Source organism: Photinus pyralis, unplaced genomic scaffold (genome assembly GCF_008802855.1).
Source record: "Photinus pyralis isolate 1611_PpyrPB1 unplaced genomic scaffold, Ppyr1.3 Ppyr1.4_LG7, whole genome shotgun sequence".
Classification (NCBI taxonomy): Eukaryota; Metazoa; Arthropoda; class Insecta; order Coleoptera; family Lampyridae; genus Photinus; species Photinus pyralis.
In genome coordinates, this window is record NW_022170738.1 from 19793517 (window position 1) to 19819358 (window position 25842).

Here is a 25842-nt window from a genome sequence, read left to right on the forward strand (position 1 = left end):
AAACCCTGGGTAAACGGCTCTGTCCAGGTGAGACCGTATTTCCGCACTATTCCTGGGAATAGTATGGACGATAATAATATACTCCCAAAAGGGGTGGGATAACACACAACGCACGCACAGAAAGCACAGGCTCAAAGGTAAAACCTCCGGTCAAGCGGGCTCTGCGCCAAATCGTAAGGCTGTGTCTGGGCCGCTAGCTCGGGAAGGCATCCCAACGTCAGAGACCAAGCGTCTCGGATTGTAAGGAGTGTTTCTACACATCGAGGCAGGGTGCGTTTAACAACACCACGTTCGATTCCATTAGTGAGACTGCTCAAGGGTTTGGTATTGATGGGTCAATCGTAAGATAGATCCGGGCCATGCTCTGGAGCAGAGTCATTATATCCTCAATCGACGACGGAGATGACCTCCTCGTTTACTAGAGGATGTCCGCAGGGAGCGTTGTTCTCGCGATCGTCATAACTGGAAAGTTTTCAAACACCATGAAAGAGTTCATGCAGGGGGTTCTTGACCAGGTGGATAAGTGGTGCAGTAGCCAAGGCCTCTTCTCGGAAAAGACCGATGTTGTTCTATTTACGATTATAAAGAGAGCGGACCTTGATGGGCATTGGGTTTACTCTTCGAAGACGTCAACTAGGTCAGTCAGTCTGACCTAGGTCAGTGAAATATATGGGGGTCGTCATAGACTCCCGCGAGACTTAGGAAGGGCACATTGAGCTAATAATCAAAAAGCTCACTGCATGCAGTCTGTGAGCATGTAGAAGGGCTTTTGGTTGTACGTGGGGCTTGACCCCTGGACTGGTCACTGTAATGATAAGGTCAATAATACTGTACGGTGCACATGTGTGGTGACCTGCCACGTTTGGGAGTCACTGGAGCAATGAAAACCACGGCAACTTTGGCCATGGAGCCTTTACACTTAGCTGTTGAGACGAGGCTTGGAAGACGGTTAAACAATTGGGACGAAGCAGCCTTGGTCACGGGCAGATCTGGGAAGAAACATTCAAATCCGATCGCCTGCTTGCAGCAAGGGATCCGGGCTGTTCTACTAAGGCCAAAGAGTTATCAAGTCACTATTGTCCGGCCAGGGAGCAGTGGCTGAATTCAGATCGCCCGTTCCTCAAACCTAAGGGGTTCGTGTGGTTTATAGACGGAACCCTAACGGAAAGAGGAACGGGTGTGGATATACACTATGTCGAAGATAAGGATGTCTATCATGGAGATCTCCGACACCATAGAAGATACAACGATGGTCAAATTCGGGAAATGTTGCGCAATTATAGACAGTTCTTATCATGCTTTAAAGAAAATGAGAAAATTCCTATTACTTCCGAAGTAGGCCAGAAAACCCAAAATTTGCCGATTTGGTTTTCATTTTTTTCTGCTGTTATTTGAACAGATACAAAAAAAATTGTAAACACTTTCTCATTGCCACTTTATGAGCTCTACAGGACACCATTAAGAGATTTTCAATAGAACGCCGCGTTTCGACATATGTCAAACCAAAGAGTATATAACGTATAACACGAAAAACAAAAGTTTGCAACTGTGGGTTTCAACAAGATGGTGCACCCACGCACAACGCTCTAGTCGTGCCAGAATACCTATCGGATAACTTTTACATTTTCTAGAACCTTTTCTAGAATTTGCTAATTAACTGCTTCTTGTTTTCCTGTAAAAGACAAAAAAACTTTTTCGCATCGCCAATAAAATAACTCTCATAATAAAATTTGGTTCAACTTAAAATAGACATAATATACACACTACACAGTATTAACTGATAATAAAGGTAATCTGAAAATTAGTGTCGGCGACGACGACGGCGGTTGTGTTCAAACCTTTGCAACGCTCTCTCCTAAAGCAAAAATTACTCAAATGTAATATAGCACAATGAGAATTACCTGTGCAAGGCGATCTTCACGATTCATTGCTAAAAAGGGATTAACGGGAGCTGCTGGAACAACAGTTTCAGTGTCAGTCTTATAGTGCTGTTCGATATCCGCGGTGGGATCTATCTTTAATCTTTTAGCTTCGCTAATTCCTAGATCTCTCTTAGCTTCTTCGGCACTTTTTAAGACCGCATCTTTGTGAAGTTGAATGATGTCGCTAAATAGAGGGCAGCTACAAGAGAATTTTAAGGAGAATAAATTCTCGTATATTAAGCACTTACAGATTTGTATTACTACCGTCGGGGCCGTTAAAATGGTTGTAATTTTTGACAGGTTGATTACAAACATAGCACATGAGAGCTCCGCAACGGCATTTCATCATATTACATCCTTCCTCTTTGATGAACTTCATATCGCATTTGTAGCAGGTTCTGAAAATGTATTCCATGATACAGGGTGCAAAAATCAGTTGACTAGTTGACGGTAGGTAACCTTTTATCAATCTTACTTTAATTTGAAATATCTCTGATTACAATTTTTTTGAATAATGAATATCTAATAAATAAAACAGTTGCAATGCGCCGGCGCAAATAATTTGTGGACAATTTGTGCCACCCGCAAGTTAGCAAGGGAGGTATTGCATTGGAGTAAAAAAATGACTGTCTACTTTTTTTACGGAAATACACGTTTTGTAGCACCAGGAATCCGAATCAAACAAAATCTTGATGATGTCGATCTGTTTGTACTCTGATTTCCGGTCAAACGGCTGAACCGGTTGGGACCAAATTCTGTACACATATTGAAAAATGGAGAATCGCGCATGCGCAAGTGGGTCGCTAGTGGTGTAATTGCGTCGACCAATCAGGTGTTTAGTTTTGTTAGTCGGTGGTGAGACGGAACTCGGTCTCCACAGTAAATCTAGTTGTTTTTGTGTTATCATCCTATATTGTATGGACCATACTGCATCTGGAGGTGCGAACGCGCTAGTAAAATACATCGGCGCCAACTATGATGCTGAGGGATGCATCGATTACTTTTTTTTTATTAATCTTATTTATTTTTGTAATTTTCATGTTTCTTCAAGCAATGAAATCAAAACTGAATTTTTATTTGAGATTAGTAACTTTGTTACATATTTTTTTCAATTATTTGACTTGTTCTGAAAGTTTTTGTGCGTTGTATTGCTCCATGTCAAGCGGCCTTAAGAAAGTAATACGCCTACGAGAATGTACGGAATTTGTCCCATTAAACTTTAAGTTAAGCCGTAGGTATAACAACTACAACAACGGATCATAACATATGACTGCGGAAAAGTAGGTAATAGGTAATATGGCAAGTCCCACGTTTATAATGACGCGTTTTCATTTTTTTGTACAATTAATCCAGTTAAATTGCCTTTTTACTAAGAAAGTTGTGGGGTAGTTTTGATTTCTTTGATTCTATATGTTTTTTGGAGTGCTGAATCCGAATCTGAGGTTTGCAAACAAAAATTCCACTATTTAGTTTTTCTCCTCGATGAACCGTTCGGGCTCAAGCGACAGTTGAAAATTGGCGTATTTCGGCTGTCTCCACAAAACATAGTTTTTTCGCACTAAAACCCTAAATTAATATTAAGGGTTGTCAATAAGTGAATTCCTTGCATTTACCTATTATTTGAATTTTATATGTAAGGGTGATTCGTTCAAGGTGTTTATTGTAGTCCAGAATTGCATGAAAAGTTAATTTCTAATGCAAAACAGTATATCATATTATTATATTATTTATAATATAAATACTTATATCTGCGCTATCTAAAACTATTCCCACTCTCTTCCGAACCAGATAAAGAAATCACAAGACCCTACCATAACATGTTTGGATAATTATTGTTGAATGTGGGAAAGTGGCGCTGTGGTCATTATTAAAATTCAAAAAATTCAAATGGCAAAATAGTCCAGGCAATAAAGAACATACGAGGCCCTTAGCTTGCAAAATGAATGGTAGTTCTAGAAATATGTTTTTTGGGTTGCTGAATCCAAATTTGTAACTTCCCACCAAAAATTCCCTCCGCAACCCAACCAAATCTTGAAAATAAGAAAAAATTATGTTAAGAAATCGTTTTTTTTTGTGGTTTCACGAATGAAATACCTACAAATTTGAAATATAATATAGTATGCAACCAAAAACGTCTTAAAACATGTTTACGTACTACGCACGTAGGGGGCGCTGGCGTGCGTTGAAGTATGCTTGCCTTAGACCATATAGATAGTACATGGACTGCTATTCGCCCTATGCTTTCAATACAAAATGGGTGGTCACGGATAGAGGGCACTTTAGTCGAGGGTATGTGAATCTCAGGGTAAACTAAAGTCGTATGAACACCACTCGGATCGCGTAAAGAGCAGATTTATAGTAACCGCGTAGTACGGGAAGCTTTAAATACTCTTCATTATTTGCTATACGTCCACAAATAAGTATGTTTGCTTTTTTTGGGATATCTAGGCGATCCATTAATTGACGTTTGTTAATTTATAGGTTGACAGTCTCAAATCGTGTCTCATCGGAAAACTTCGGACAGACTCGTTTACCCTGAAAGTCACATACCCAGGTGATGTCCTTGACCATATTTTCGTTACAATTAGCAGTCCATGTACTGTATGGTCTAAGATGCTTGCTCATTGGCGATTCAAGCACACTTCGCTTAACAACCCACGGCGTTCATGTTCGTTCTCGCTCCACCCGCTTTACCACCCACTTTACCATTCGTTTTAACCCCCTCTCTCCTTTAATCTCTCTTATTTTTCAGTATCTGGAAGTGAACCCTCAACCTCCAACTTTTCACCACCTATATTTTCAGAAAAGTTCAGAATTAAGAACACATCCACATATACTTAAAAAATATAGACTTTTATTACTAAAGTTAAATTAATTTATTTAAAAAAAAGTTTAAATTACTCTTTACCGTTTAACTGTAGCTAATGGCCTAGGTTTATCTATGTCACTGCTGAAAATTAGGTTCATTCGCGAAAAAGATTTAATTTGTTTCAAAGTCCCGTTTTTAAAGTAGATTGTTTGATGCATGTTCGAAGGAAGACCAAAAAGGAAGTTTAGAAACGACTAATCTGACAAATCTTCCGTGTTTTCGGACTCGGACTAGGAAAGCTAGACCGTGGGCAAAAATCACAGACGTAGAGTCACAGCCGCTGAAAGCGTGTAAAATAGTATATTTGTAGCCACTGTGTCTTCTTCAAGACCAAAAGGTGAGTAGATCTGTTGTGAAACTTTACCTTTGTCGGGCTTCATGAAGTAAATATTGGCGGATTGAGCAAGTACAGTTAATCGAAATCTATATTTTCGCCGACAATAATCACCAATGGATGAATTGATGCCATTTCAATTGCTGTATTAAGGATGAGACAGTCTGCGTTATAGTTCTGACGTGCGTGCGGCACCAAAGCGCGAACGCCCTACTCTTTCGCCCTGCGTCAAAATATCATTTTGTCGCAAATTTGGTCTACTTTCCGAATTTCCAGATAGTTTTTCTTTGAAATACACAAAATAACGGAAAAGAAACTATGTTTTCTTTTTTTCAAAATTTGGGGAGGTTGCGGGGGGAATCCCTCTAGCCCCGGTGTTCTGAAGCATCACGTAGTCCTCGGAGAGGAGTTACCCCAGCTTTAATTTGTCTGTTAACAACTGAACCCGATTTATTTCTTTTCTGTTTACATGTTAACGAGCGACAAAAAGCGAGTTCATGATTTTGAACTGTCCGTCCGTCCATCTGTGTAACTTAGTGTGTATATGTATGTGTATGGGAGGAGGACCTCGAGACTGCAAACGCAGGTACCCGGTGACGTAATGGGCCTTGGCTCATCTGTGAAGGAGTGGGAGAGTTTTATTTTATACCAGACGGAACAGTGCTAAAATCTTTTAAGGAGACCGGTAGACAATGAAAAGTACGGATTTATATTTGCACAGAATAATAATAAAAGATGAGTATTTGCGGATACAGCCGAAATACGCCAATTTTCAACTGGCGCTTGAGCCCGAACGGTTCATCAAGGAAAAAAACTAAATAATGGAATCTGTAGGAAATTTTATGTACTTTCATTTTGAATAGGAAGATTATTTTCGAAAAGTTTTCAAGTTGTAGTCACAAAACTGCCAAAAATAATATGTTTTTCAAGTTTTTTGTATTTTTTTCAATGTTGCGCCATGAAATTTTGTTAGCAAACCTCAGATTCGGATTCAGCACTCCAAAAAACATATAGAATCAAAGAAATCAAAACTACCCCACAACTTTCCCGCTAAACGCCCGTTTGAGCACAAATGGCCTGTATTAAATAGACAAGAAAATGGGGAAACAAACATAGCTACCTCAGCAGTCCTTCAGTCATTTTATTTTCTATATATGTTCGATCTTTAACGTCCTCATCCTTCTCAACTTCATCGCAACGCAAAGGCACATGCGAAGGTTCCTTACACATTCGACACGACTCTTTCATACACTGAGGATTTAGACACCTAAACAATTTATCATCACGAGCAGGGATAGCCGCAAAATCACAGAAGGGACAAGTTTCCAAATCTTCAATTCCAGCCGCTTTTACTTCCTCGACTTGTTTTTTTGAAGCAATGACGGAAAACATTTTTGGGTTGATTACATCCTATGAAAAAATGGTTAATTGGAAATCGACTCCAGTTTTTACGTTTATACCTGTAAAACTGGTAAAGTAAAATGGGACTCGCAATCGCCAAGGCAGGGAAAGTCCAATTTACCATCTCCAAACGCGATCTCCGCACTTTTCCGTACACAATATTTACAAAACATACAACCGGCTTCACAAGAAGCGATATCATTGGGCATGATTTCATCGTCATAGCAACAAGCACACGTCTGCAATAATCCGGCGGCTTTGGCTTGTTTACGCTCCATCTCTTCTTGTAACTTTCTTTGACTTAAAAATTGCGTTATTTCCTCCTGATGGTCATAGAAGGCAATTTCTTGAAGAAGAGGTATATTTTGAATTATGGAAGGCATCGCCACTTTTCCTCGCTTTGATGCCATTCTTTTGGAAGGAGGGTAATTTTCCAATTCCTTACAAGTTGCCAAAAGCCCTTCTTTATTTTTAATAAAGCATTCGCGGATTGATCGCAATTGTACCATTGCAAATTTGTTTCGTAGGTAATACATAGCGTAATTGTGACTGCGATAATCTAATTCACCAACTTTCCGCTTTGAATCAGCAAAATACTGAAAAGGATCGGGTATTACTTCTAGAAATTTGGCAACACTGAATTCACTTGTGTACTGGTTTTGTTGGGCGGATAGTTGTTTCTTCCTACAAACAAATACGTTAGACTAAGTGCACTGAATAAGATACACGTTTAGGTACCTCAAATATTTTTTCAACGTTGGATAGTTTCGTGTTTCGATCGCTTGAGACACAAACGCTTTAAGGTCGTCCGGATTATCGATGAGACGATCAGAATGCATTTGTAAATATTCCGGATCGGCGTCCACAAGTATGCTTTTCATTAGCTCCAGTTGTTCAGAGGCATTCAGACGGTACGGTGCGCTTTCAGTTTTTCTTCGCTTGGGGTAATCCACATCCAGGACTTCTCCCATTAAACTATTCAGTACGTCAGGGGAGTGGCGCTTTCCTTTACAAATTTGCCGTAAGAATTGTGGACATGCTTCAGGAAATATTTCCATGAGTGGCTGAACCAATCTATTGTCTACTTCCTCTTCTGCATTATTTTCTTGTTGGAACTGATCTAAAATGTGTTCTTCGGCCATCTCCTACGACTTAGAATTTATTATTAGATTTTTTTATTATTAGAATTTTGAAGTCAAACATGAAGCCAAATAACAATAACCGCACAACTCCATGGAAACCTCGTCCTAGGCGCCTTCGATTATTTCTTGTAGGCAAAGGTGATGTAGTATGATCTTGATGTAGGTAATGAATTCACACGTGCGCAACTGGTTTTGGACTACACAAACCATCCAATCAGAAAACTACTAGGTAGAATCAAAATGGTATGGTGAAACCGTTTTGTGAGCGGTAAGAACGATTGCACGCAACCATAGTTGGCAATTGATTTCAAATCGGTCACGTTTATAGTATGTCCTCATTCTGTCTGGTTAATTTTTTTATAACTCAATTAAATTGGGCGTGGTTCTTGTTATGTAGTTTTCTAAATAAACACGTATGCTCCGGCTAGCTATCAGGCTTTTCTGAGCCCTTAAGGAAAAGTGCTAAAGGATAAATAAAGTATTTATTAAAATTCGAAACGGTTCTTATTTTCTTTCAAGTTTATCTTTGCTGCAATAGAATAATGTATTAGTAAATGGGGCTGAGGCGAACCAATCCTGTAAAGTAACTGATCAAATCACATTCATTTGAAAAAATATACCTACTTTGCATTGATAGGAAATATTGAACTTTATTTATACCTGAAATAAACTCAATGTACATATAGAATGTCCGTAAGGCGTTAAAATAGTTAGTATTTTTATAAACACCCGGTATAATAAATTGAATCGGACTGCAATACGTTATTAAGAATTTCCAGAAGCAAGTCTTTAAACTTTAGAAGCAAATGGCGTCCATAAACAGTTGCATACCGATTGAGCAAAATGGTTGTAGCTGGTTTCGTATTTAAATACCACATAACTGCAGCGGCAGTACGACGACGGAATTAAACCAAAACGTTCATAAATACCTCTAGCGTTTGTGCACCAAGAGTTCTAAATGCGCTTTTGTGACCGTTTCTGTTCCGCCCCCGGCTTGGATCTGATTCGGAATGCACGGACCGACTACAGACTTCTGAGGACGTGGCTTCTTGAGAAGGTGCGAATATCTTCGTGCGCAGTAAATGATGGTCCGATTTAATAGTTTCCCTTTATTTACATTCATATTCACAGACATCGCCGTATTAAAATCAGACCCAATAAGCGCTTGTAAAGTTTTAAATATTTAACTCGCGCTAGTACAAGGTTCTTGTCATTTAACATCGGTAACGATTTAATTACATTGACTCGTTTTATTTATTCATCCTGAATATACATTGTGCCAAAGATAAGAGTGTCATGAGGATCTCTGAAACCATAGAAGGTAGGACGATGGTAAAATTAGAAGAAAACCAGAAAATTCCGATTACTCCCGAAGATATGCCAGAAAAACCGAAATTTGCCGATTTGGTTTTTACTTTTTTCTGTTGTTATTTGAACACATACAACAAAATTGAAACCGCTTTCTCATTGCCAATTTTTAGTTTTGTGTGTGCGACATATATCGTTGGATTGGATAAGTAATAAAAATGGTACTCAATACAGTATGTCATTTTTTTACGGACCATATAAAAAAATGAAGTTGACGAGATTTCTCCGAAGCGTAACTTTGTATTGAAAATCTTTCAAGGGTGTCTTGTAGAGCTCAAAGGTGGTAATGAGAAAGTGTTTTTTATTTTTTGTATCTGTTCAAACAGCAGCAAAAAATCGGCAAGTTTCGGTTTTTCTGGCATATCTTCGGAAGTAATCGGAATTTTTTGGTTTTCTTTAAAGAATGATAATAATTAATAACTGTTCGATTCCGCAACTTTTCCCTAATTTGAATTGTTTCGGATATCCCCATGATAGACATCCTTATGTTATCTTTGACACAGTGTATATACATAAAGTAATACTGATATCAATTACTCTATTTACACCTGAAATAAAATTGCATCTCTAATCGCGTTGCTACTTTAAATTTCTAATTTCAATTTAGATTCCTTACGGTTAAAAATCCCTTTCGGCTCGGCCGATCAGTTGATCAAGGACATACAGTGCGCCCCTCTAGGATGCGCGGGAGTCTAGACACATGAAGTTCCAGAAATCCGAGACATGCGCATGGGGTGTCATTTGATATGTCTCAACGAGAGCTATCCAATGACATGTACTGCGCACGTTTAAGATGCGCGGCAGTCCACTTGGAGTTCCAGAAATCCTAGTCATGCGCACTACATGTCATTCGATTAATTCCACAGCAAATTTTTTAGCTCCCATTTAGTGTTTCAAGTGTAATAGCTATGTATAACGTCAAAAAAGCCAGCGGTAGGTATTTCTTTACCAATACAGGTGTTCACCATTTCTCCCATAGAATAAGGGGGAGATGGCGAATGGTTATGGGGGGGGGGGGCGATGGTGAATAAAAAATACATATTTATATTGTTTCAGTGCAAGATGTCTACAGGATACAAGCGGTTGGGAAGATCTAACAGGGCGAGTGGACGGAGGAACAACTACATAGGGCTGTTCAGTGTTCATGTTGTTGAGGAAGGACAAAGCAGTCACTTCCATAGACCGCGATGAACCGTAGGATAACTAAAAGCTGTTTCACAAAAACGCCATTGGCGCCGTCTTCTGTTTTTGGACATCAAAATGAAAGAAATCTTTTAAAATTGCAGAAGTTTGCATTTTGACCAGCGTATGAAGGCTGATAGGAATTGCATAGATTATTCGATAGGCAGTCTGAAGACAGGGCATTTAATTTGTGTATGGATTATTTCGGATATAAACATGATAAGGAAGATGGCGTTTTGACTGAATGTCTGAAATTGTTTAAATACCAAAAGCGATTCTAACACAAAATTACCTGAGCTGTTCCTAATCAGATGTCCTGGACGACCAGTACTTCGCGTTCAAATCAAGTTAGATGCTGTTGAATCAGAAAGACAGAAACGTAGACAATCTAACGAGTCATCTTTGTGCATAAGAGAGGGCACTTGTAGATAAAGATGATGACACTATAGTCAAGAGGCCCTAGTCACAAACAAAGTTATGTGAAAACCAAAGAAGAAGAGAGAGAACCTTGCGTGCTACTATTGCGTTAAGATAGGACATACAGTACGACACGGTAAGAAATGGATTATTGATGGGAAGTCATGTCAACCAAGCTGTTCAAGAGCGAATTCATCATCGAATCAGGTTCAGAACATTACGTTGATGGTAAATGGTTGATCTAATGAGTCTAAAAAAAGACAAGGAAAATTGGTACGTCGACAATGGAGCAACGATGCACATTGCTATCACAACCTAGATTCCCTTTGTCTATAACCACTTCGGACGTCGGGTTGGAAGTTTCGACTCCACGATCAGTAAAATTTTGTCGGGGGCTACCACATTCTCTTTGTCGGTACCCACTTCCGAAGTCCCGTTCACTCGCATTTCGCGTTTGAAGTTTTGACTCCACCATCAATAAGATCTTGCTACTTTGTCGGTACGAGAAAGAGAGACCGCGCTTAGAGCTCTTAGAAACTTTTGAGAGCACAAAGTCGACTACTCCTCGAAGATGCATTGACTAGAAAAAACAAAATTCCGTCACGCAGAAGCTGTGCGCGTTTCCAAGATCTTTCCGACGACACCAGTTTGAAAGCAAAACTGTACACGAATATAGGAATAAACTGGAAAATAACCACGTTAGTATTACACGCTCGGGCATGGCGCCCAAATGTCGCCGGCCACCCGTTCCTAAAGTTGTTAATAACACGGCCCCGGTAGGTACACACACTCCTTGTTTTTCTACAAGCGTAGAATGCTACGGGCCCACATTTGCTGCCAGTCTCCCAGCCGGGCAAAGTGAGATCAAACGCTACCTTTTTAGCGCATTTCCACAAAAATAAAAAAAATGCACTATTGTGGCCACTTTGTCCGCCCGTCCGTCCGTCCGCTCATTCGTTGAGACGCTACTAGTTCTTTATCTTAAGAGCTATTGTTCTACTTTTTTCGCTATTTGGTTCGTTATGGTGTCGAGGCTTGTACAAAGGAAGGAATTTTTTCTGAGTTTATTGCTAAAAAAGTTATTTTCAAAAAATTATCAAAGTCCTCGTGTGAGATCGAAAGGACTTCAGCGCATTTTTGTGTGGCAGATCAGTATTCTATTAGCCACTTTCGACTCAACCATCAATAACAGATCTTGTCGAAGGCTACTACATTCACTAACCGTTTCCCACTTTCCGCGTGCACCCGCAATTCGCTTTTAAAGTTAAAATCGTGTCGGGGGCTACCACATTCCCTTTGACGGTAGCCACTTCCGACGTCCCGTTCACCCGCAATTCGCTTCTATTGGCGACACGAGAAAGAGAGACAGCGATTCGAGATTTACGAAACGTTAAACCGCGTGAGTTCGCAACGGAAGGTAAAAGGCGCCCGAAGTTGACTACTTCTCGAAGACGCGCGCGCGCGCCTCGCAAAAGGTCGTTAATTTCGCCCCTAGGACAAAAAACAAAATTCCGCCACGCAGGAGTTGTGCGCGTTTACAACATCTTTCCGACGACACCAATTTGAAAAGAATCGGACCAAAACTGTAGTAGAAGATAGAAAAAAACTGAAAAACCTTCACGTTAGTATACTACGCTCGAGGATGACGCCCAGATGTCGCCAACCCCACATCATGTAGCCATGTCCCTAAGGTTGACAAATTTCACGGCCTTGTAGATACACGTACACCCGTTGCCTTTCTACAAAAGTTCTTCTACGCGCCCACATTTGCTGCCAGCCAGCCAGCCAGCCACCCAGCCAGCCACCCAGCCAAAGTGAGATTAAAAGCTACTTTTTACAAATAAATTTGCAAAAATGCGCTAAAAACAACAAACCGTTTTTTACATGTTCTATAATTTTACAGTTTTGCCTTTTATTAACGATCCTAGAGATCGTTTTTAATTTTGTATTGCTGTCTGTCGTCTGTCTGTTGGTCTGTCCGTCTGTTCCTTTGTCTGTCTGTCCCTCTATCTGTCCGTGTGAGCGATAAGTTTGGTTAGAAATGTCCGATCGCTTTGACATCTCCGTTAGTTATGAACTGAATATGGGCATAGCTTTAGCCATATAATACGCAATGCCAAAAGTTGAATCGATTCGATTCAAAATTCACAGTGCCCTTTTCGCATCTCGACCATTTATAAACCGAATTGCAAACTTTAATTTATAAAAGTATTTGAATGGAATTTGATACATAGGTGCTCGGAATAAAGGAAAATCTAACGTTAGTTTCAAAGTTTAGATTTGCGCATGCGCAGTTCCAACTTTCTTATTTAGAAAAGCATTGAAATGAAATTCTTCTTATAAACTGAAATTGAAGTAGCACGTCAAAAATAGATTGCACATTTGCAACGCTATCTTTCATATTTGTGGCCGGATTTTTACGATTTTAACAGAAGTTGCATCTTACAAATGGGAACTGAATGCAACTGGAAATGCGCTTTTTGTAAATCGTTTACGATTACTTCTTAACTTGTTTCGAATACATTTGCGAAAATGCGCTAAAACAGCATTACTTCAATAACTCGCGAATGCAAATTAGATGTAGAAGGTCACTACAAGAGTGGTTGGCAATAGAGTCCAATACGGAGGACTATATACAAACTGAATATAATCAAATAGTCAATTGAAAAGTCTAAAGCACAGCTCGTAATAGGCAACGAAAAGGAATTGATTACGAACAAACTTTTAGTCCCGTAACCAGAATGCCTACAATTAGAATATTGCTAAGTGCTAAGGACACTTCGCACTTGTCGGCATTTCCACAGCGTGTCTAAATGGAAAGTTCATAGAAAATATAATTATGCAGCACCCAGATAGCGTTAGCGATGGATCTTTAAAGGTCTGTCAAGGCTTTTATGGTTTGAAACAAGCACCAAGGTGTTGGAGCTCCTGCTTTGAAAAGTTTCTTCTTGAAATGGATTTTAAGCAGGCCTACGCTGATTGCTGATGCTGCCCGATTATGAAAACAGCTGAGAAAAAGAAGATACTCATTACCCTGTATGTAGATGATGGTCTTATAGCAACAAGTGATGCGAAACTCAAATTTTTATATGATCTGAGACAGAAATAAAAAATTGCTGAAAAACCTACAAATGCGCGAAGAAAATAAAATTAGAGAGCAGTTGGTCGGAAGGGTTTCTGTCAAAAGTCAGCTTGACGGACTTGGAGGAACCCCCTGCTGCTGTTTATCATTAAAATAAATTACCTACATATTTGTAAAGAAAAATCAATTTACTTTAATCAATATAAACAACTGGACACTACCGAAAACAACAATTATGAGGTACAAAATATTTACAAAAAATTAACAAATTAATATGTACATTATGTACAAAAAGTAAAAATATCACATTCTAACTAACTAAATTACAGTCCTGTTATTGCACGAATACTGAAGTCCGTTAACTTTTTGGGTACTTCACTTGCAGGTGAACTGACAGTTTTTGGTAACACTTGGGGAACTAGAGGTGATTCGTAATAGTTGCCGGTGTGTAAATCGAACTGTTGGGGGAGGTAAAATGGCGGGTACATGTAGTTGTAAGGAGCAAATGAATAATGATTGTAGTACATGTGGAAGGGGTTCAATGGAAATTGGGAAAGTCTTGATTCGATGATCCTACTTTCCGCGGCCATATCAAGCGAAGGTGACGAAGAGTTCGAACTCGAATCGATAATTTCCCGTTTTATATCGTAATCCTCTTCTTTGACGGCCCGTTTCCGCTTCGATTTTCCCTCTTCATTTTCTCGAAAACCTTTCGCGAACGGATTGTATTCGATTTTCAGTTTTGTTATTTGTTCGTTCTGCAACAAGGACATAATTGCATGTTAGTTTTAAGTGTGAAATTTGTGAAGATTGAGTAGTCGGACGACTGTCGTCAACAGTTATTTGCTTGTTGTCTACAGAAACACGATAAGTCTAAGAGGGTTGCAGCGCCGGGCGGCGCCAAGTGCTATTCGCAAAGTTTTGACCGACAGACATTAAGATATAATTGCTTGTTTTCTGTGTTATCTAATTTTAAGGGCGTTCGTACCTGATATGCCGTGACTGCTATGAACTGCGTTTCAGGAAATGCGACCGACGTCGTTGGCGACATCCAAGGCAGAGAACGGGGATCGACCGTTTTCACAATTGTAATTGTAGGTTGATACTGGTGCATTGATGATAAGACCACCAACCCTAGTGGAGGTGACATAGTGTTGGATAGTTTGGCTCTGTAATAGGAAAAGAAATTTATAGAGCGTGATTCTAAAATTATGGTTCTTTACGTACTTTGCAAAAGACACGGTTTGAGACATCCAATGCGCGCCTGTTGCGGGTGACTCTGGATGAATGTAAACTCGTTGACTGTGATTTTTTTCTTCGGAACCGGCGAGTGTCCAGCCTGTGCTGGAGTAGTATTTAAAGCGATGGTTCGACGCCAAATGAAATTGCAGCATTACGCAGTAATAAGCTGAGGGGTCCAGTCCAGATATGGTCACTCTTATGTAAGGAAACATTCTCCTGAAATGAATGAAAGTGTTAACACTAAGGCAATAAATCAGATTCGCTTTATGTAAAGCATGAAAACTATTTTCAATTTAGCGTGGTCTGCGGTCAGCGGTCTGCAATATTTGTATCATATGTAAGGCTACGTTCAGACACGGCGATAATCGCGTGATTCTCACGAGGATCTTGTTTACATGAAAATGTTCCAAATTGTTCAGACAAAACCGCACGAGATCCGCGTGACAATCACGCGATTATCGCCGTGTCTGAACGTAGCCTAAATGTATTGTACCTGCTAACGTGTCAAACAGAGAGCGTTGTATTGTAACCGTAGAGCGCGCGGTCTATCATCAGAGCCTTAGATCAATATGTATGATTTAAGATCAGAGCAGTTTTAATATGTTACATAGATCGCGCGGTCTGATAGGTATTTTTAACAACCGCTCTGATGGAATGCGCGGTTTCTTCTTGCCTCTGTTCATAGACTAGGACTTTTGAGAGGAGAAAGAGAGAGCCTTGGTTTATTAGAAAAAAATTCCCTTGGAGAATGACTGCAAATACTTATCATTGATAAGTAAAAGACATTTCGGGAAATAAACTTGAGCGTCACATTAAAAAAAGGTTTTCGTTTTAAGAGGAGTACAACTTTAGCGCATTTTTCATGAATCGATCAATACTTCCCGAAGGGTCCGTTTATGTGTAGGTACAAAAGGAAAATAAATTATGGCATAAATATTCTTGTTATTTATAACAATCAATAAGAAAGTGAACATTGCGCCGTATGCGCATGTGCGGATTAAATTTTTACAATATGCTTAGGTATCTTTACCAGAAGAATCTTTGGTTAAAATTTCAAAAAACCTCTCCATAAATTAAAAAGATGAGATTGCGCATATCTCATTTTTACAATATGCGACATGCTTGTATTTACTAAAAGCATCTGTGGTTCAAATTTCAAAAAAATAACCCTATAATTAAGGAAGTTGACACTGCGCAGTTTGCGCATGCCCACATTAATCGTCAAGATTTTTCTTGGTCTAGGTGCCAGAACTATAAGCTGCCGAATTCAGAAGAACGAACTAACTATCTTGAAAACTGTAGTAGTTAAGGCCTCGGACGGACGGAGAAAGTGACCATAATAGCGCCTTCCCGCATGAGTTGGAAAATGCTCTAAAAATAATCTAAATGTTTTTAAAATTCTGCATTTTGGGAACTTTTTTAATTTATACATAATAAACTGTTACAATCACACGCGTAAACTTTATAAATACTACTTGTAATCTGATTGGATTATGCAGGGTATATCAGTATCAGATCGAGTTGGTAACTATGTTATTATTGAAGACAGCAATTATAGATAATCGTATTAGATATGTGCATTAAATTTGATTATGTAATATAATTTATATCCAAAAAGTGTACTTTTTAAGAATACGTAATAAAAATCTGTGGTTGCCATTTAAAAAAATAGGCCCCTCTTGACCATGCAGAAGTACGCCACTGACCACAAATTTAAAGCACGTAGACTAGTAGCCAACTTTTTTAAAATTTGGATACCATAAAAAGCTTCTTTAAAAAAACACTGTTTTGAAGTTATATGCAGTGTTCCAGACACAATTTTCACCTGTATATTCAATAATTCAACAGGTGGATCTATGTGAAAAGTTATTAGAGAAAAACTCAAATTAAGTAGAAAAAGTAAATCTACCGAGGCGTCTACACAGAACTAAGAGGGTCACTTTTTCAATAGAAGGCACTATTTTTCGTGAGGGATTATTAACGAATTTTTTTAATATGATAATATAAACAAAAACACACTAGTAAAATTATAAAATTAATTAACAAACTATTTTTCTTAATTTAAGTTTTTTTAAAATTTTGATTATGTAATATAATAGGTATTGTATGCTGCTATATACAAAAATATGTACTCGTTAATTACTGGTAGCTATTTAAAAAATGTCCTCTTTGATCATGCGGAAGTACGGCACAAATTGAAAGTAATTTCATGTAATTAAAGAAAGTATTTTATTCCTTTCTTTTAATGAAGAAAGACATATTGTTGAACAAAAGGTACTTGTAGAATTAATTATTTTGACAATTTAACCATGTAGGCGGAATTAACAATTTTGAAGATTTTAACCTATGACAATTACAACAGTTGCCAGAATTTGACATAAAGTCATAGGTAAAACCGTTTGCTAAAAAATCAAAGAAGACACGCAAATTTTTAAACGTTTGAAGACGTAGCCCCAAACGAGACATTTTGCATTTTTTTCTGGATCGTGGGTTATCATTCATCACTACCGAATTTGTAGAAAAGAAGTGTTTTTATTCTTTTATTAATCCTCTTATTTACTTTTATAATAACTGTCTTTATTTTTTTAGTATCTTTTCGATATTTTAATATGTAGTTATTCTTCTATTCGGGTCGGAGACGAATCCAACAAATCAGAGATCATGAATATCGGCCCAGCCGTTCTTGAGTTATAACTTATAAGTGGTGTAACATACACGACTTTGTTTTACATTACAGATATAGATTACTGTCAAATTTTGAGAAATTACTCTTTTTCAAGCAATAAAATAAAATAAAAACAAAACACCGTTAATACCACAAACATATTACAGAATCAATCTAGCTACGTTTGTTTCGGAGATACAGGGTAAAAACGCAAAGTTTGTTTTTTGAGACGTTATTATACATACCCATATAAGATAGAAAAAAGGTAAAAACAGTTTATTTTAGATATTTTTTGTAGAATCTAGAGGCGTAGTAAAAAATAATTTTGGGGCACCATTTATGAGATTTCACCCAAAGTTGATATTTTTTAAATGCAACACCCTGTATATCTTAACGTTTTTTGGAATACGTACCTATATATTTTTTTAATTTTAGGCATGAACTAAAAATAAAAACTATATTTTTTAAGGTTTTTAAATAGTAGACCATGGATTCATGGAGATTTTGTTTTGTTTATCGTATCCATGGTAATTAAGATCAATCAATGAAAATCCAAAATGTTGAAAAATATTATATAATATATAATCATATAAAAAAAGTTACTACACCTTACTCCACTAGATTCTACGAAAAAAATATATAAAATAAGCTGTGTTTACCTTTTTTCTATCTCATATGAATAGTAAGATATAATAACTCCTCAAAAAGTCAAACTTTAGTAATAATTTAAATAACAATAAAATGGGGAATGTATTCAGAGATTTTGGGCAAATTCATTTCATTAAATACATACTACACCATTGAATTTATAACTATCACTAATTCAATGACTACACTTATTAACGCGCTCCTAGTGAGTTTATAAATTTGCGGTGTCTGTCCGCCTGTTAGAACGATATCTCGATAACGAATGGACCGATTATGATAAAATTTAGTAGATGGATTCTTTATCAAATTTGTAGATCGTAGTTCATGAATTGGCAATGTAGCCCAAAAAATAAGGAAGGCCCTTTTGACATCTCCGTGAGTTATGAACCGAATTGCATGAAATTCAATATGCGTATAGCTTTAGCCATATAAAACGCAATTCTAAAAATTGAGCCTAATTGATCAACATTCACAGTGCCCTTTTCGCATCTCGACCATTTATAACCCGAATTGCAAACTTTTTTATTTATGAAGGTATTCAAATGAAATTTGATACATAGCCACTTGGAATAAAAGCAAATTTACTAAATCTGGTTTTGTGTAGGATGTGCAGTGCCAACTTTCTTATTTATGGAAGCAATTAAATGAAATTTCATACATATACACTTTAAATAAAAGCAAAACTAACATCAGGTTAAAAATTTGGTTTTGCACATGCTATAGCCATACTCAGGAGCTTGTTTTCTATATTTGTTTAGTTTATTATATAAAAAATGTAGCTTTATGAAGTGCGAAGTGCTGATATCGCAAGTACCTACATAATAGCAACATTTTTCATAAAAAATACGCTAAAAATTAAGTCGTGCTATATTTGAAAACCTATATACAACAATATAATGTATAAGGGTAGGTATACTCCGAAATTACCGTTTTATTTAGAAAATTTGGGCCAGACAGTCGTACACTTTTGGGTGAGTCCAGAATGCCGCATTTAAAAAAAAAAGATAAAAAAGTATTAATGTGGCGATGATGTAGACAATACTTTTTTTTTACTTCAAGTTAATTTTTAATAAGATAAACTAGTAACGTTTTTTAAAAAAACCCAAGCGTTAAAGAAACTCACAATTAAACATCAGAGAATATGGAAAGCAGAGCACCAAACTATGCAAAAGTTAAACAGACCCTTATCATTTCATATAAGGCGCACTTTTTTAAAATAAAAAAACGCGATATTCATCTCAGAGCTGTCTGTCACGGAAAAAATAACATTCAAAAAAATGAAATAGACGTCATGTGATTCGCTTGTTTTATTTTAAGCAATGTAGAAAGTAGGCGTAGCGTAATGGTTTTGAAATCAAAATACAGGGGGTTTTTATTTCCAATTTAATATAGGTAGGTAGTTAGAGCTTCTGTTTTATTGAAATGATCGTTGTTTACAAAACAGTCTGTATATCTAAGGAGTGTTCCATTAAAAACCAAACCGAATGATTCAACATCTACATGTTGATCTCTCGATTGTTATATAGCCTATGGATACGAAGTTTTTTATAGGACCCGTGTACTTTGTTTTTCTACAACGAAGGAATGAATGGTAATCAAAATCCAAAATAAAAGTTACAACCGGGTATATCATAATTTGGCAAATTATTTACTTAGTCAGGCACTCGGTAAGGCATTATTTATGTTAAGAGTCTTAAGTTGAGGGTTGTTTATAGAAACCGCGTTTCCACAATTTAGGGAAGGTCAAAACTAGAGCAGGAAGCAAATGTTTTGTTTAGCAATCGTGCTTGCCACTGTTTAATGTTTACTTTGTGTTTTGCACTATATACGCCGAATGGTTCTTGTCAAATGTATGTTTGTTAATTTTACATACAAGATGGTTTACCTACTACAACTGGTCGAATACAGGAATGGACGCTATGTAAACACTCCCATATAATTTCTAATGCGTACCACAGATGACGAATCCGACCAATCTTTGTTTTTACAAATTATAATCCGAAAGATAGGACTACCGGCACGTCCTACGAAAATCGGCACCTCTGAGAAACGGAAGTTATAAAGAAAATAGATTCTAAATTACTATAATTTATTTAATGAAGTGGCGCGTTTGGGCGATTTGCGAAAAGGAATAGTTGTTGAAAGCGCAAATAATCGATCGATTGCATATTTAGGACGAGTTCCACCATGGCGGCGCCTAAACAGTTGCGTCCATTTGTCGGTGTCTTCGGACATAGAGTGTCCATTTGGACTTCACGCGGAGATTTAACACTTCATTGAGTTACTTTAAGCCACCGACTGGCACCGTATGACACTCGAGTGCACATTCTATTTAAATTATTGCAGACATGACATAGGAAACATAACCACCCAAACCCCATCATCCTTCCGAAAAACCGCACGCCAAATATTAATAATTATAAAATACTAGTAGTTGTCTGGGGGCATGGCGCCTATTTTTATTTACATAAAAGCTTATTTTAAAGCTTTTTTGTCCTTTGTCATAAAATTTCAAAGCAAATCTAAATTTATTACCACTTTCAGAAAGCGTGCCTGCGTTATCTGTATCTATTCAGGTATACAGGGGGTTAGTACTTCAAGTGAAGTGGAGATTATTGCAGGTAAAACCGCATTTGTAACTGACACCGGCTAAATATTTAAATGAGTCTTCAAATTTTCATTGTATTCGGTGATTATCTTGAAAACAACCTATTGTTTTGAGGGTCGGTTTGTGTTGTAAGCTTATTGAAGTATCCTTTCTTGTAATGGATACCTTGTACCTAACGCACCGTTTAGGTAATTTGGGTAACTGGTTATAGACAGAATGGAAAACCTCAAATTCACGTACAGAATTTGGTCCGTTAGGTAATTATTATACAAAAAAGTGTAGGTATGTTAATTACAAGATATTAAAGAACGATAGAAAATAATTCGATTATTCAGTACTGATCCAAAGATATCATCGACTTCTACTAATTAATAAAAAATATCGCGAAATACGTGTTTTATTAATAACTTAGCTTACCAAAACTAATTACATAATAAATGAACACTTTCCAATGAGAATCGCGGGATAAGTAAAAAAAAGTTACTTACCGGCCCATTTTGGTAACAATCATCTCCGTTTTATGTTCGTGAAATTTATTCCAAAGGTCACTGTTTTGTAACTCCACGCAGACTTTTTCGGACTCGGCTACCGACAGAAAAATAAAATATTAGTTTACGCTGTAAAAATTTTTAAAAATCAAAAATACCTTTAATATTCTCCATTGTTGGTAAAAGCAAAAACGCACGCGAAAACTAATGTACTTGAAAGAAGCGAAATGTGTTTAACTTTAGCACTCAAAAAGGCAACTGTTTACGTGAACAGTTTGTGAATTTTTAAGTCCCGATTTTGTCCCACTTCACCCACGAGCGACGATTGGCCAGTGGTTACCTTAAGTCTTTAAACGTCACCCCATTGGCCGCTAGTTGTGGCGATGAGATAATTACTCATTTAACCAAATAAAAGGCGCTATGAACATTATGAAAGGGTTAAGATAAGGTAATGACATCTATTGTTTATAATGTCGATCGCCTTAAGTACCTCAACAAACATTAGCTTTCACAATGGATAAATGATGTACATTATCATATGAATATATTGAAATATGCGGACCAAATTTCCAATTTTATCAAATTTATTTGTAAATAAAGCTACGTAATCAACATTTCTGGCAAACTGTGAGAATGTTACGTTGCTTTCTTCAGATATATACGAGGTGTTATTCAGTACCATTATCACTTACTAACATAAAATAAGCTTTGGATAAGCATTTGTTACATAGCTCTTGGCTCTCTGTTAAAGTGCAATCAAAATGAATTGTCATTTCGAGAAATTTTTAAAGTTTACTTTGCATCACTAGATAAATCGGTAGGTGCTACAACATTAGTAAATTATTCGTATTACTTATTTAAGTTCTACTGATTTACTTCCGTATTTTAACAGAAATCAGTACCTACCTACCTATCTGCCTATACTTACGCATATAATTTAAGGGTGATGTTGAACAGGGAATTTACGTACCTAAACATGACGATATCTTCGCCTAAAATTGTATTATACAGGGATGAAATGTAAATCTGAAACGAAAGATGCTATTGTTAGCCCCCAAATTAAAAAATTTAAATTGTTAAATAGTGCTAGTGTTATGCTAAATTGTGCTGATCCAATTTTAATTTGTGTTGATCTGGAAAATCAGTTTTCCTTGAAATGAAACGAAGGGGCCAATTTGATTCACAGCCCCCCGGTTTTTTAAGTTCCAAATTCCAACTACTTTAACGAATTGCACTCGATGCATATTGGATTGTGCCCGTCAAATTTTCGAAAATATAGTCTTACGGCACACGCGGTAGCTCCTGCACCCAAATTTCAAGAGCCAACTTCACTTTTAGCGTTTTAGCCCCAACGTTTGTTACAAATATGAAATCGGTGATAATGGCACTGATTCTGCTCGAGGCATATTGGATTGTGTCAGTAATATAAGTTTGAAAATAGTCTTACTCAAATCTCGAAGGCTAACTTGACTCCTATAGCCCTCATCACGATTCTTACAGATATGGAATCAGCAATAATGTTAATCACTTGTGTATATGTATATTGGATTGTGTCATTATTTATTTATTTATTTCATGATAGTTCCAGTTCTCACGTGCCTCTGGAACCAATTACACTCTCGACTACCGGCCTTTTTTAAAAGTGTGATACAAAACGACAGTACCTAATCGCTCCCGAGATTTGGGTGTTGTAGCTAATGGAGTAGGTACCGTAAGACCATCTTCAAGCACTTCATAAGATTGCCGCGAAATTTTTACATATTTACTTAATAAGCTTAAAATTACATAAATTAAAAAAGGAATTAAAATAATTATAAAATAAATATTCGTTTTTTATTACAATTCTGATTTTTAGTTTCTATTTTATTTATTTGTTTCAAGTTTCATCATTCATTAATCAATCATATGCTGGTATTGCATTACATCAGACTTTCTCAATCTTATAACTTATATTTGGGGTGCATATAGGGTGGTATGGGAATCGAAAACGTCCTATTTTGGTTTTGATCCGTAACCATCTTCAAGGTTGTCGAGGGTGTCAAAATTTTAAAAGTCATAACGGCTTGAAAAATTTTTTTAAAATTTTTTTCGCATAAACTGACCAAAGTGGCTTAAAAAACTCTACAAAAAAGTTCATTACAATTTTTTTCCTTTGTTTTTGAGAATTTTTTAACTGAAAAGTTAAACTATTTATTTTATTTTTCTAAATTTCATTTTTCTCTAAAAGTAAGCATCAGAGTGAAAAATGTCAATTACAGAAAAGATGTGTCTTGATGAGGTCTATAAAAAAGGCTTCTACACTTTTTGCGTCGGGTTCAAAATAAAGGCGCTAGAGGAAATTTTCTAAATGTTATACTATGGCCAAAGATAATTGCAATGACTATTAAAAGTTGTTGGAAAGTCAAGTCGGAGTTTACCTGACAACTATTAAATGCTTTTGTGTTTAGAATTTTTGTGTGTAAAGACTTCTCATCCTTCATCTTTTTACTAACTGTAAAAAAGCAAAAAAATAATAATACTAGGGGTGCCGCGAATTTTGTTTAATAATTTTAGTGTGCCGCCAGACAAAAAAGTTTGAGAAACACTGCTCTAGAGTATCCGGATGATTATTCAATTTGTATTTCATTATTTCATTATACAGTGTGCGGCAAAATTATGATACAAATTCAACAAGAATTGACTAACTTTTACTTTCTCGACTCAACGTCACGGGAAAGTATTGTGGACGCGCTAATAAAATATTATTAGATGACGACGGAAATATCCGTTTTATTTTTTCTGTCTGTCTGTCTATATGTCTGTATTCTTCCCCGCCGGCGCCTAAACGCTTGAGCTTAAATTTAGTAGATGAGCTTCGGTTAATTCTGGAAAGAACCCATTAGTTTTAGGTTAAAATCACCCCAGCAAGGGGCACATAGAAACATAGACTAAATTCATTTTAATTGTAACAGTAAAAAAAATAACTATTTCGTATACATACCGTAAAGAAATTGTCTATTACGGGATGTGGAGAAAATTTTTATGACTTGTGGGTTTCCAGTAAATCACATTTTTTGAATGCAAAAAAATGTCCCTTATGTGATGGTTCTGTCCACCTGTCTGTCTGTTCCTAACTCCTAACTTAAGAGCGGAGTGACAAAAAATTCTCCTACTGAAAATAGTATGCGATTCTTCGTATCTTGTTATTTCTTATGGATTTTTACGAGGGTTGGCCCACCGCCTAAAATTTGTACACTGTTGAAATGGCAATCACTTGCAGTTTAAGTGACGTCACAAAAAGTAGTATACACACTGTATATATGTTATAAGAACATGTCGGTTTTTACGTGTGGAATAAAATCAAGTTTTTTTGGCAATCTCGCGTGTATTAATTAACTCGCCTACCTCTGAACACGAAAACATTGTGCACTTTAATATACACTTATGTATAAATACATATAAACTTAAACGTATTTAAGAGATTTAAATGTATTTGGCGTACTTCATTTGTATTTAGAGTATTTTGGAATATTTAGCTATATTTAACTGAATTTCATATATTTAAGTGTAGGTAGAGATATTTATATGTATTTAAATGGGATTTAAGTGTATTTAATGATATTTAAAGTTGGATCTGCGCATGTGCAATCTATTTTTTTTCAAAAAGTACACATAACAATTAACAAAAAAATTCCCAAAGAGTTAACCGTGGTTTTCAACAGAACCAATTTTATTTTTCTCTATCAATGCGTTTAACTGTTTCCTCAATGAATTTTTTGTTTTTTTTAGCCAAAATGATGGCTAAACTAGTTGCTATAAGTAGTAGTAAGGAGATCAAGTTTGAAATTACATAAAACTTAAGCTTTGGCGAATCAAGAATCAAAATGCAACAAAGGTATAACATTTATAAGCACAATAAACAGTCAAAGTGTAAAATTATGAGCAGCCGAAAAAATAGATCTTGCAAGAGGCACAAAAAAATTCCTTCCACAATGCAAGCCTCGACAGCATAACGAACCAAATATGAGACCAAATAGCAAAAAAGTAGCTGTTAAGATAAAGATCTGAGAGCGACACAGTCGTGTGGATGGACCGACCCCGACGGATCCACGGACGGGGGCATAAAAGTGGCCACAATAGCACATTTTTTTATTTTTGTGGAAATGCGCTAAAACCTTGGCGCTATGTACGCGCAACCCCTTTTCTGTCATATTCAATTTTCTTTTCTTTTATAAGAAGCATCTTCTGTTAAAATGTCTTGTCAATTTGGATAAAGACTACAGTCGGACCGATCGTCGTTGCCCCGATGCGGTGGAGAACCGGCCTTAGCATATATAGAATTGAGAAGCACAATAAATGGCAAAAGTGTAAAATTATGGTACATGAAAAAAATTGATTTTTTGCTAACGAGCGATCAAAAATGAGCGGTGGGCGAGTTGCCTTTGGAAGTTCAACAATACTCATAAAGATCTAGCGGCAACAAAGCAGAGGGGAC

At 36.9% G+C, this 25842-nt stretch overlaps 2 protein-coding genes across 2 annotated transcripts; both read right to left on the reverse strand.

Annotated features, from left to right (window-relative positions):
• Nucleotides 1-1718: 1718 nt before the first annotated feature.
• Nucleotides 1719-7685, reverse strand: LOC116176838 (E3 ubiquitin-protein ligase RNF216-like). Its single transcript, XM_031495648.1, has 6 exons — nt 7265-7685; nt 6586-7210; nt 6246-6535; nt 2171-2320; nt 1902-2121; nt 1719-1855 (listed from the first exon to the last, which is right to left on the reverse strand). The coding sequence occupies exons 1-6, from the start codon at nt 7666-7668 to the stop codon at nt 1802-1804; spliced, it is 1743 nt and encodes a 580-aa protein (XP_031351508.1). The 5' UTR covers nt 7669-7685; the 3' UTR covers nt 1719-1801.
• A 6246-nt stretch (nt 7686-13931) lies between these two features.
• Nucleotides 13932-21851, reverse strand: LOC116176842 (T-box transcription factor mls-1-like). Its single transcript, XM_031495651.1, has 5 exons — nt 21527-21851; nt 21369-21465; nt 14945-15175; nt 14706-14886; nt 13932-14475 (listed from the first exon to the last, which is right to left on the reverse strand). The coding sequence occupies exons 1-5, from the start codon at nt 21540-21542 to the stop codon at nt 14041-14043; spliced, it is 960 nt and encodes a 319-aa protein (XP_031351511.1). The 5' UTR covers nt 21543-21851; the 3' UTR covers nt 13932-14040.
• Nucleotides 21852-25842: the final 3991 nt, after the last annotated feature.

Excerpts from the sequence above, each read along its gene's own strand:
- LOC116176838 (XM_031495648.1), bottom strand. The coding sequence starts at position 7,668 with ATGGCCGAAGAACACATTTTAGATCAGTTCCAACAAGAAAATAATGCA. Across the intron at positions 6,536-6,585 it reads TTACTTTACCAGTTTTACAG|GATGTAATCAACCCAAAAAT; the intron begins GTATAAACGTAA and ends ATTTTTTCATAG. Across the intron at positions 1,856-1,901 it reads GTGAAGATCGCCTTGCACAG|GAGAGAGCGTTGCAAAGGTT; the intron begins GTAATTCTCATT and ends TTTTTGCTTTAG.
- LOC116176842 (XM_031495651.1), bottom strand. Across the intron at positions 14,887-14,944 it reads CAAACCGTGTCTTTTGCAAA|AGCCAAACTATCCAACACTA; the intron begins GTACGTAAAGAA and ends TTCCTATTACAG. Across the intron at positions 14,476-14,705 it reads TAGCAGTCACGGCATATCAG|AACGAACAAATAACAAAACT; the intron begins GTACGAACGCCC and ends TCCTTGTTGCAG.